General features: G+C 38.5%; 1 protein-coding gene across 2 annotated transcripts in view; it reads left to right on the plus strand.

Moving 5' to 3' along the window:
* Window positions 1-13,361, plus strand: part of sdk1a (sidekick cell adhesion molecule 1a) — a 637,737-nt gene that overhangs the window by 567,761 nt on the left and 56,615 nt on the right. For both annotated transcript variants that reach the window (XM_056453953.1, XM_056453952.1), the window contains one exon: window positions 4,211-4,309. In XM_056453953.1, coding sequence (XP_056309928.1) covers window positions 4,211-4,309 — 99 coding nt within the window. The remainder of the gene's footprint in view (window positions 1-4,210; window positions 4,310-13,361) is intronic.

The raw sequence follows: 13,361 nt of genomic DNA on the forward strand, positions 1-13,361 counted from the left end.
AACCTTGCCAACCACTCACAACACCCTAGCAACCACAAAGTACAGTAACACTTTCACAACCACCTATTGATAATATAAGTAATCATTTATAATATCATAAAAAGATTCTAACAACCTCTTTGAACTTTCAGCAGCTTTATAACACCCTGACAACCACCTAACATGCTTTAGCAACTATATAGCAATATACAAACTACCACATATGACATCTCAAGAACTATAGAGCAATACTTTGACAACCAACTATAATGCTTCATGCTATAGCATTGACAGCCAGAGAGAACACTTTAATAATAAATAATAATGACTAATGACCAGATTTATTCAAAATAAATCTTAGAAATCCTATTTAAAAATCTAATTATTGTACAGTTGAATCATCACTGAATAACAGGAGCGTCAACATAAAATTTCATATAACAACAACATAATTTAACAATATACAATATTATAAAACATTTCAGTGTTATTCAGCAATGTTAAAACTTTGGAATTTCTGTTATTGTAGCATTTATTAACTACAGATATTTAATAGAATTTACGATTCATTTGTCTATTTATTAATCGTTTACTTGCTTATTCTGAATGATCATAAAAACCACCAACTACTCTTAAATAATGGCTTAACAAATAATGCAATACGTATTTTATTAGTGAATAACAGGTCACACTTTATATTAAGAGGCCTTAACTGATATTTACTTACACTGAAATTAATAGTTCATTGCAATGTACTTAATGTGCAAGTGCATGTTTTTACATTGTACTTATGCTTGATTATATCTGCATGTATTTACATCTGTAATTTATTTCTGTATATACATTTGTAATTACACTCTTGACCATCCCTAATGCCACATTCACACTAGCAGGGACTTTGTAGCTGCATGTCACTCTGGGTAGCTACCTGCTGCAATCGCAGGTCTGTGTAGGTCTTCAGCACGAAGAATACAACCGGCTTCTGAGCGAGCTGAGAGAGGATTGGCTGTCGCTCAAGAAAGTTGCTCTTCATTTGCATAAAGTTGAAGGATTCTCAACTCTGTTGCACCACTCGACACACCCACCTGGTCGCCAACGGTCGCTGTTGCTCTTGTAGACTGGGGTCGCCGGAAGTCGATCACTCTTTGTTGAAATGAACGGTCGCTTGTTGCTTTGCTTGAATGAGGCTTTACATTATAACCCACTCTTAAACCTACCCATACCACCAAACCTGTCCCTAACAATACCAGTATCAAATACATAGTTAAAGTCCCCATGAAAACAAAATACCATATAATTTTGTTAGCTCGCATTGCCAGTTTTGTGGTGATTAATTAATCTGTGCATGTCATTAAGAGAAAAAAAAATGTTTGCCCTTCTTTAATTGAAATCTGAAAATGCACTCCCTGTTTGTTTTCAGTTAAATTATTAGATTGTTACATGATTTTGAGGTAATGGTTGTGGCTAACACTTTATCACGCTGGTTCAACAGTCAGTTTTGACAGCAAACAGGAATGGTGAGCGGGAGGAGTCTGTTCGGTTGTAATAACTCTTCTAAAACCCATTTCCCAGTCTTTCTGATTGAAATGCCTACTTTACTACATTCATTCAATTCAATTCACCTTTATTTGTATAGCGCTTATACAATGTAGATTGTGTCAAAGCAGCTTCACATAAAAGGTAACAGTAAATAGGAACAGTGTAGTTCAGTTTGTAGTGTTTAAGTTCAGTTCAGTTGAGCTCAGTTCAGTGTGGTTTAATAATCACTACTGAGAGTCCAAACACTGAAGAGCAAATCCAACGATGCGCAGCTCTACAGATCCCGAACTAAGCAAGCCAGTGGCGACAGCGGAGAGGAAAAAAAAAAAACGTCACTAAAGGCGGAAGTGAAGAAAAAAAACCTTGAGAGAAACCAGGCTCAGTTGGGCACGATCATTTTAATTTCTCCGCTGGCCAAACGTCTTGTGCAGAGCTGCAGTCTCAGTGGCGGGGGCTGGAAGCTGGCCTCAGCGAAGACTCGTCTGTCTCTGGAGCGTCACAGGAATCAGTCTCATGTTCTCTACTTTTCCATGACCATCACAGTAGCTGCTGAGGATTCGGCCAGGTCCAGGATATAAAAAACCTTGGGATCATCTCGTCGTTGGTCTTGGATCGAATCAGTGACTCTGCATAGTCTGAGGGCCTCGGGAAGAGTATCCCCAGGTGGAAATGGAGAATAAAGAAAATAATTAGCGTAGCTGATGTTCACAGTGTATATCAACAAGATGCATAACCTGTGTGGAAGCCCCCTAAGTGGTGCACTAAGTGTATGCTTTACTGAACAGATAGGTCTTTAATCTAGTTTTGAATTGGGAGAGTGTGTCTGAGCCTCGGACGTTATCAGGAAGGCTATTCCAGAGTTTAGGAGCTATAAATGAGAAGGCTCGACCTCCTTTACTCGACTTTGCTATTCTAGGTACTACCAGAAGCCCTGTGTTTTGAGACCTTAAAGAGCGAGTTGGATTGTAGCGAGACAGAAGATTGGTTAGATAAACAGGAGCTAGATTATTTAAAGCTTTATATGTAAGAAGCAATATTTTAAATTCAATACGAAACTTAACAGGCAGCCAGTGTAAGGAGGATAAAATTGGGGTGATGTGATCAAATTTTCTAGACCTGGTAAGAACTCTGGCAGCTGCATTTTGTACTAATTGAAGTTTGTTAATAGAGGATGCTGGGCAGCCAGCAAACAGAGCATTACAGTAATCCAGCCTAGAAGTCATAAAAGCATGGACTAGCTTTTCTGCATCTGAGATGGATAGCACACTTCGTAACTTAGCGATATTTCTCAGATGAAAGAAAGCAGTTTTTGTGACATGGGATATATGATTTTTAAAAGTTAAATTGCTGTCTAATATGACACCCAGATCTTTTATAGTAGAGCTAACGCTAACTTTGTATCCCTCTAATTGTAGGTCGAGTTGTGAGATCTGCTGTGTACAGGATTTAGGCCCAATAAGTAATAATTCTGTTTTGTCTGAGTTTCAGAGAAGATAATTGTTGGTCATCCAGTCTTTAACATCTTTAATACACTCAGTTAGCTTGGACAGATTAGACGTCTCGTCAGGTTTAGTTGAAATATATAATTGAGTATCATCTGCATAGCAGTGAAAGCTGATCCCATGTCTTCTAATAATGTCTCCCAGGGGTAGCATGTATATTGTAAACAGCAAAGGGCCTAAAACTGATCCTTGAGGCACCCCATATTTTACTGGGCTGATTTGTGAAGGCTGTCCATTAATATTCACAAACTGGTAACGGTCAGATAAGTATGACTTAAACCATTGTAGGGCCTGTCCCTGGACACCTGTAGACTTTAAGCGATTAATAAGCGATAATTCACCTCACAGTAGAAAAAACAAGCCACGCCCACTGTTGTCTCATTTAATATTCCATTTCTATAAGAACTGCGTCACAACACGGAAAAAATAATGATCGCAGCTTCTGGTTCTTAGGGACTTTAAGGCTTAATATAAAGTGGGACTGAATAAGACAATGCAGCATAGAATACAGCATTTGTAGCTGTATTGATAAACTGCTTACTAATATTTATTAATGTAGAGCTAATGCTTAACAAACACTCCAGTAACTAGCATAGCAAAATTCAAACACCGCTCAGAACTAAACAGCAGCTGAATAGTAACACCCTGACAACACTTGCAAACCTAGCAACCATTGAGAATGCCACAGCAGCGTGTTAATGACCACTTAAAACATCACAGCCCTAATTATTTTTCAGACTTCACATTATTTGTTTTCATTTTGAAGTGGATCAGAGAGAAGTATTTGTGCGCACAGATAAAGGACCACAAGCATTCGCTCTTTTACAGATGGACTTTGTTATCCACTATACATATCGTATCCGGAATATGTTCATTAAACTGCCACAATTTAAGTTCTGTCATCGCTGTCTCTTTTTCCCTCATCTCTTGTGTTTTTGTCTTTTTATTAATGTAACATTTTTTTGTTGTCCTTTTCAAACCAGTTTTTTTTTTCACAGTGACCTTATCCTGACGTAAATACCATCTCAGAGGCTTGTCTCAGAGGGCCGCTGCTGCTTTGAAAGCTTAATAACCTCTATTAAAGCTCTGTGATTTGGGCTTGTGGTTCAGTTGTAATTCAAGAGAAAGCTTCAGATTTCTACCAGGTTTATAGGTGTGTTAACTTTGCTCTCTCCTCTTCCCTTCCGTAGTTCCTGGACCACCCATGAGACTTGTGTTCCCAGAGGTGCGCCTGACAGAGGTGAGGGTGGTCTGGCAGCCGCCTGTGGACCCCAACGGCATCATAATGGGTAAAAGCAATTTCCTTCTCTGAGGGTCAGTTCATACTTGTTGGCTTGATTATAACTCTGTTTGTGCTGTTCATTTAAATATGTGTGAAAGCGAACTTTGGTTGGCAATCAAGGGGACTGAGATTGCTAAAAAGCATTATTATTGTTATTATATTGTTTTAGAATGATTTCTGATGGGGGACAACATGGTGGCTCAGTGGTTAGCACTGTCGCCTCACAGCAAGAAGGTCGCTGATTCGAGTCCTGGCTGGACTTGTTGGCATTTCTGTGTGGAGTTTCCATGTTCTCCTCGTGTTGGCGTGGGTTTCCTCCGGGTGCTCCAGTTTCCCCCACAGTCCAAAGACATGCGGTATAGGTGAATTGAATAAACTAAATTGGCCATTGTGTATGAGTGTGAATGAGAGTGTATGGGTGTTTCCCAGTACTGGGTTGCAACTGGAAGGGCATTCGCTGTGTAAAACATCAATCTACATTGTAAAAGCGCTATACAAATAATGGTGAATTCAATTGAATTGAATATGCTGAAAAAGTTGCCGGTTCATTCCGCTGTGGTGACCCCTGATTTAAAAAAGGGACTAAGCTAAAGGAAAATGAATGAATGAATGATTTCTGAAGGGTCATGTGACACTGGAGACTGAAATATATCACAGGGATGTTTGTTCAAATATACATTGAAATGTACATTAGAATGTGCTATAAAACAGAAAATGATACTGTACAGTACAGTATTGCAGTTTTTCTATGTTATTGGTCAAACTATGAAGTCTTTGTAAGCACGTCTTTTTCAAAAACTGGCCCCAAATGTTTTAAATATACTGTACATTGCCACAATAAACACTGAGAAGACTTCAGTATCTAGATTTAAGTTTAAATTTAAACAAATAACCAAATATAAACCATGACCAAATCTCATTATTTAAATGCTGCTTATTACCCATTATTAACATATTCGCTGTTTATTAGTACCTATAAAGTACATATTCAGCATGATGCTAGAAAACGTATCCCTATATACATTTCTGAAGATCGCGAATTATGTAGCCTGAGGTACTGTACAAATGGCTGCATTTTGTCTTTAAAACGAACACTAGGGCAATTTGATGCCATTCATTTTCGCGCTTACCAGCTGACCGCTTACCTCTGTATAGAAGGCTTTTCCACTGTTACCAGTTTGTCCAGTGGCTCGCCATGTACGTCAGCAGACATGTGACATGAAGCAAAGCTGACCGCAACAACGGAGTTCAAGTCTGTCGAAGAATGGTTTCAGAAAGCAGGTAAGACAAAAACAAAAGCCAAAAAATAAAATAAACAAGTAAATAACAGGGTGAGAATGTGGTAAAACCTGAAAACGTGGTAAAAAAATAGGCAGCTATGAGTTGCTTTTTATAAAAACTGCGGTTGGGTTTAGAAAAGTAGTTGGGCGGATAAATCTGTGCTTTTGAAAGCACTATTGGTTGGGTTAGAGAAGGAGGGGGGTGGGTCAGTCGATCATTCTGTCAGTCAGTCGACAGCACACTCTGGTTGATTTACATGAGAACAACAGAGGCGAATGGCACTTGTGCGAGAATTTGGAGATCTCAAAAAGAGTACACAGTGGCTTCTGGTGAATTTGCGAAAACAAAAACTGCAACATATTTGGGACATGTTTGGCGCTCTCCAAAAATGTTAATAGGGGTACGTTTTCAGAATGAGCCTGGGTTGGCATGATCATATTCTACATCGCTAATCCTAGCTACTACCTTAACAAGCAATAAAAAGCTGGGATGAAAGAGGTTAATGAGGCAGAATCCATGGTTAATTGTTTGTTGATAGCGAGAAATAAACCTACCCTAAAATAAAGTGTGGCAAAAATATCCAACACTTATTTCCAGTCAGGCATAACGACCTACAATTCTGTGAGCAAATAATCCAAGATTATTGTCTATGAAGTGATTCAGCTGACTAATTCAATCCATGATTCAGACTGATGATGCTATGTATTTATATATTCGAAATGATTCATCAGTCAGTTTGACTGATTCATTCGTCTGTTTTCTGTACTTTCTTTCTGTCAATATACTATTAGCATTTGTCTCATGTGAATGGTCTCACCTGACCCTTGTAGCCTGAATTCAAGTGCAAAGCAGCTTTCATGTGCTTCACCTCACATTTTAAGCAGTCTCTCCTCAGTACTTGATCTGGCCTACATGAGAGCGTGAAAATGCATTGGGCTGGCAGTATCTGCTCAGAGCAGAGTCTGTTTCTTCTCCGCGCGCTGTGAATGAAGCCATGTCACCGTGCACCTGAGACTAATTCCACATACGGCAAGAAGGCGCCGGAGAGGAGAAAATCCCTGCGTTTTAATGAGATTAGTCTGACTAACACCTCGAGTGAATGAAGCTCAGAATAGCCGCCTGCCAAAATCATGCTGCCTGTGCAAATCACACCGGAGAAGAATACACACAATCTCAGCGATGCAAAGATGAGATCCAAACACACCGCTTGACTTTTTTGTTGATCGGATCCTATTCACGAAGCATTAATTTCTGAATAAAAATGAGCATTTTGATGGCATTTGGGGAAAATTGGGACTTTGTTATGCTGTGTATGCTGCAGAAAAATGAGATTGAAAGCATATGCATGGTTCATTTTACTCGGGAATGTGGCACAGCATGACTGTTTAACCAGGACTCTTGTAAATCCCTGTTGGAAAATGCAGCTTGAGATGCAATAGCTGTGTTTTTGGAACATGGTGGCTGGTTTGTAGCTGCTCTAAACCGGTCATTAGCTGGTCATTAGCTGTTGTCTCCCCCCAAAAGCACAAGTGCTGTCTCGGTGGAGCTATCAAAACATTGCTCTGTTTGTTGGAAAACAGACCGCCATGTCTGGCCGACAAAAGATCATTATTTGTGCAATTTTTTGTGGCTGCGTTCACATTTGTGGCTAAAAATATAGATATGAAAACTTTTATTTAGAAGCACATACAAAATCTGTTTCATTAAAAGTATACAAATATTTTCAATGCTATGACAAATGTCTTAAAGGGATAACTCACCCCAAAAATTTACTCACCGGCCACTTTATTAGGTAAACCTGTCTAAATGCTCGTTAATGCAAATTTCTAATTAGCCAATCACATGGCAGCAACACAATGCATTTAGGCATGTAGACATGGTCAAGATAATCTGCTGCAGTTCAAAGAATGGGGAAGAAAGCTGATTTAAGTGACTTTGAAAGTGGCATGGTTGTCGGTGCCAGACGGGCTGGTCTGAGTGTTTAATAAACTGCTGATCTACTGGGATTTTCACGCACAACCATCTTTAGGTTTTACAGAGAATGGTCTGAAAAAGAGGAAATATCCAGTGAGCAGCAGTTCTATGGGTGCAAATGCCTTGTTGATGCCAGAGGTCAGAGAAGAATGGCTAGACTAGTGCGAGGTGATAGAAAGACAACAGTAACTCAAATAACCATTTGCTATCATGTCATAAAGCGTGAATCATCTCAGACTGTTTTTTTTAACCTAATGAGTTCACTGTAGTCAAATGGCCTCCACAGTCACCAGATATCAATCAATAGAGCACCTTTGGGATGTGGTAAAATGGGTGATTCGCATCATGGATGTGCAGCCGACAAATCTGCAAAATTATTGAATCTGTGCCACGAAGGATTAAAGCAGCTCTGAAGACAAAAGGGGGTTGAACACACGAAAAGATATTTTGAAAACCTGTAACCATTGACTGCTATATTAGGAAAAGTAATTACTATAGAAAAATCAATGGTTACAGGATTTCAGCTTTCTTCAAAATATCTTCTATTGTGTTTAACAGAAGAAAGATACTCATAAAGTTTAAAACAGATGGCAGAATATTAAGAAATTAAGTAAATTATCCTTATAGAGTTGATTTTTTTTATTTAATATTACTAATTTAATATTACAAGCAACTAAGAAGTTTAGTCTCCACTTTCCTTCCTAATCTGCAACTGCCTCTCTGGCTATACCACTCTCTCTCTCTCTCTCTCTCAAAAAAAAAAAAAAAAAAAAAACATTTTTACTAATGCTTTGCTTCTTAGACTTTACACACCTGAAACTTGTCTATAGCACTTGTTCACTGCTGCTCTTATAGTTGTGTAAATTGCTTCCTTGTCCTCATTTGTAAGTCGCTTTGGATAAAAGCGTCTGCTAAATGACTAAATGTAAATGTAAATGTAAGAACAATATTTATCTATAAACAACAAATATTAACAAATAAATTAATAGAAAAAAGGCAATTGATCTTGTTTTGTGGAGGCAGGGTTTAGCCATGCTATCACAACACATTCTACAACCTGTCATACCAGCCTGATCTCACGAGAAAACTTAAGTATTTTACGTTTTGTCAATTTAGTGGCTAATTCGTACGAATTCGTACGAGTTCAGTCATACGAAATTGTACGATTTTAAAAGGAGGCGTGGCACCTAACCCCACCCCTAAACCCAACCGTCATTGGGGGATGAGCAAATCGTACTAAATCGTACGAATTAGATCGTACGAATTCATACGAATTAGCCACTAAATCAAAAAGTTACAAATTGCCATGAGATTGTGTTGGTCATACTAGTATGATCACCAGCGATCTAGTGGCTGATCCCTGGAGAACTACACAGGCACCAAGTTAACGAACTACAACTCCCAGCATGCACATCGTACACACCGGTTCTTGATTCCCACTGATTACACACACATAGCCGAAAGATCATTATGGACTGATTTTTAGGACTATAAACTGAGCCCAAACAGACACATCGCCTTGTTAAACAGTTTAATGAGCATTACGACACTTTTTCCCTTGCCTTGCCATATTTGACCCTTTGCTTTGTTTCTTTGTTTACGTTGACTGTTTACATGGACATCAGTAATTGAATTATTTGTCTTAATCTGAATACAATAATATGATTAAGGTGTTTACATGAGTTGCTTTTTGAATGTTCCTTTCATGATCTCATTTTGTTATAGCAAATAATTCGATTAATGTCACTGCATCACTATGCTATCCACATTTCCTCCAGAGTTTCATGTAATTTCAGGTGTTTCATTTTAAAAATACCTCCGCATTTTGCAGGTGACTGTGGTCCTTCACTGACTCGGTAGGTGCAGAGAATAGTGTCAAACAGCAGTGTGTGTATGGACTATCCTACACTACAGTAATAATTTGATTAAGGTGTTTACATATCTGTACTGCACTTCAATAGCGCAACTAAAATCGGCTTACTCCACGTCTTTATCTGATTTCTGTTTAGTTCGATTATGACCTTAATCAAATTAAATTAATAAAAAATCACTCTTTACATGGTAGACTCCTAATCAGAGTACTGTTTTAATCGTATTAAAATTGGATTATTGGTGTCGAGGTAAACAAACAAATTTTTTGCCGCCTGTGCCTATGGCCTGTTTATTTACCACACTATGGTTTGTCTGTATGCACCTGTTTGTTCTTGTTTCAAGCTTTGCTTGCAAGACTATTGTCTTAATAAACTGCTATTAGATCCTCAACTCAGTTCCCGCGTCCAGCTACTGTAACACACATCAATATTTGCAGTTTTATAACTTGTGATATAATGTTGAGTACTGAAATAGATTTTTTTAATAAGGATGACTGTCAATATCTCAAGTAGGTGAAGTAAGCAAAATGTGCACTAAAATGTTGGGCTGGGCGATAAAATCGGTATCGATATTGACCGAATACCATTGTCATTAACACTAAACAAAAAGTTTGTTATGAAGTTTCGATATGAAGGCTATAGTTTTATTAAAATGTGGCTGCTGAGTGCATGCATTGGAAGCAATGCCAATAAGCTTAAGGTGTAAGTTTGTTTAGCATTTTTAGGTAATTCAAAATAATTCTTTTCAGAATGCCGCAAGTGCACCGCAATTCATGTATGTAGAACTAGTCAATCAGCTACACTTTGTATGGAACATACACATTTCAGTAATAACGACAGATTAATTACCTCAGACAAACACAGCGCACCCAAACACTGCTGCGCTTTTTACTTTTCTCAGTAAACTTGCATCGGAGCTGCAGCAATGGTTTGTCATCCTCTGAGAAAACAGTTAATAGTTGCCTAGTTACAAGAGGCGCCATAGAAAATGGTAAAGGAAACTACGGGCTTGCGCTTGTCACTTCAGGTCAGAACAACAACTCATGCGAAAATGAGTGCCGTATAGCGGCAGTGAGCAGAGATTGTAAATAAAGGATGAAAAGATTTCGCCAGAGTGGCTTTTTTGGTTTCTTTTCTTGTGCATCCCAGCCACTAGCACCCCATCTGAAAGATTTTTTAGATTTTTGTAGTCAACTTCACAATCTGTAATGTTGCAATTTGAATAATGATGGTTAGTTCTTTAACATGAAAGCTCAGATTTGATCATCACAATTTGTTTGAGGTTTACTGTATCATTATTATTCACAGATGTTGATCTACCTTTACCATTTCACACACTCTGTAACATTTTATTTATCAAGTTTAAGAGTCTCTTTAACAGTTATGTTTATTTTATTATAAAGTGATCAGATATTTTGTTTAATTATTTTTGTTTTTTGACTAATAAAACTATTTGCCTTAGTAATGTTGGTAAATTAAAATAAAATGGTTAAAAAAAATCCTAATATTCCTAAATGTTTTGTTAAAAAATGTTCAATAATTATCGACATTGAATGATAAAAAACATAAAAATTGTGACATATATTTTTTGAAATATTGCCCAGCCCTACTAAAATGCACTCGCATTGACCAAAACTCTTCTACGATCTTGTACCAGCTAATTTTAAGTGTAGACCATTTAGAAACTAGCTACCATGTTCAGAATAAAACAGATAGCAGCTTAGTCTGGGTTTTCCATCAGAGACTTTTGTTTACAGCAAAGCCTGAATGTAATCCTGTTTTCAGAGCTGCTGAAAAATGTGCTGCGCGTTCCCAGAAGCTTCAGCAAACCGTTGAAGTCCGTAGCTGGGAATGGGAGTTTGCTTTGGATTTCGCAGCAGATCTTGTAGATGCGTTTAATCTGACTCCAGCCGCCTCGCTCAAGCACACAGTTCTGGAGGCTTTGACAGTGGAAGCAGTGCTGAAAGTGCCATGCTAAATCAAACCTTGTGTTCTGAAGCTAAATAGATGTAACGGTAGAAATGCCAGCAGAACCTGGCTGTTAATTACATCAACACAGCGGTGCTGCCAGACGAAATTTTGCATTATTTTGCACACTGTTTCCATGTCAGATCAAGAGATGCTGGTTATGCAGATTGAAGTCAGAGAGAGAGAGCTCTTTGAAAGAAGAGGAAGGAGATTTCCCAGCATGCCACTAATTCGCTGCATCTGTAGAAAGGCAAATGCATGGAAAGCTGGTGTTGATGAAAGTGCGCTCATTGAGATTTAGTAGCGCTGGGCTTTCCTGCCCTCTCTGCCCTTGTGAGTGCTTCTGCTGGCCGCTGCAGGACAGGTAATCAGTGGGCAATGAATGAGGAAAATAGAGCTGCAGGAGTTTGTGGGGTGGTGACCCAGCCAATCACATGGGCCGATGCCCTCGCAGTGGAAACCCTCTCCCTAAAGCAAAGCCCTAATAAACAAAGCACAGGTCAGAGCCACATGAATGTTGAGGGAACGGTTCTCTCAGTATGTCTGGAAATATAGATTCTGACATGGAAGTAAGCAGAAAGGTAGTGCTTTAATGTGCATGTGTGTTCGTGGATGAATGCTTGTGATTTTTCCAGTGGCCCTCATGGCTGAAGTGGACATTAGGATGAAATGGCAGCCCCCGAGTGCTGCAGACTCACAATGTGGGATGGCCTAATTTCGTTTTGCACAGCAGCCGAGGGGGCCGACGTGCAGCGCAAGCATCCCGAAAGATAAATAGACGCTTGAATAATGTTCCGTCTCTCCCACGGCCAAGCTCTGCCCACACATTCCATTTCCTACATGCTTTGCGATAATGTTATCATTTGTTTTGCTCGAGGTTTGCAACACATGTCATTCCCTCGGACATGATTCAGTTGGACGCTCGGCAGACCCGGCTTGTTGTGCCTTGTGCGCTGCAGACCTTCTGGGTCAAACCGTGCTTGTTCAGCGTCTGAGTTGGAAATATGATTTTCTTTCGGTGTCTATTGGAAATCGTCTGCCAAAAATATTGTGTAGTTTACTACAATATTATATTAATAATGTAGTTTCAAATTAATTTATAATGCTTTGTATGTTTTAGTTTGATTTATTTATTGATTTATTTATTAATTTTATTTTACATTTGAATATTTTTTTTAACATTTGAATAAATATATTCAAATATTCATTCATTTATTTCTTTTTCTTTTCAGCTTAATCCCTTTATTAAACTGTGGTCGCCACAGTGGAATGAACTACCAACTTATCCAGCACATCCGCATGACACTTATTACACATCAAGAAGGTTGCTGGTTCGAGTCCAGGCTGGGCCAGCTGGCATTTCAATGTGGAGTTTGCATGTTGGTTCTTGTGAGTTTCCTCCAGGTGCTCCGGTTTCCCCCACAGTCCAAAGACATGCACTGTAGGTGGATTGAATAAACTAAATTGGACGTATATGTGTGAATGAGTGTGTATGGGTGTTTCCCAGTACTTGGTTGCAGCTGGAAGGGCATCCGCTTTGTAAAACATATGCTGGATAAGTTAATGGTTCATTCTGCTGTGGTGACCACTGACAAATAAAGGGACTAAGCTGAATGAAAATGAATGAATGAATGAATGAATGAATGAATGAATGAATGAATGAATGAATGAATGAATGAATGAATGAAATATGTTTGTTGGTTTCAGGGGAACTTGAAAAAACTCCACTAAAAATGTTGGGGGTGTATTCATTTCTAAATAATTTAAAAATAAGGAAAGAAAGAAAATTCTTGGGGGGAAAATAGTTTGTATTGGAGCTGCGCATGTGTGCAACTGTCAAAAGATATGCAAGATATGCAATCTTGAGTCTAATTTATAGTTAACCGGGAGCTACAGAATTGTATTTAATTACTGTATTTATTTGAAATATAAATGATTTATGCAAAATAAATCTTACTTACAATT

This window comes from Danio aesculapii, chromosome 3 (assembly GCF_903798145.1).
Source record: "Danio aesculapii chromosome 3, fDanAes4.1, whole genome shotgun sequence".
Taxonomy (NCBI): Eukaryota; Metazoa; Chordata; class Actinopteri; order Cypriniformes; family Danionidae; genus Danio; species Danio aesculapii.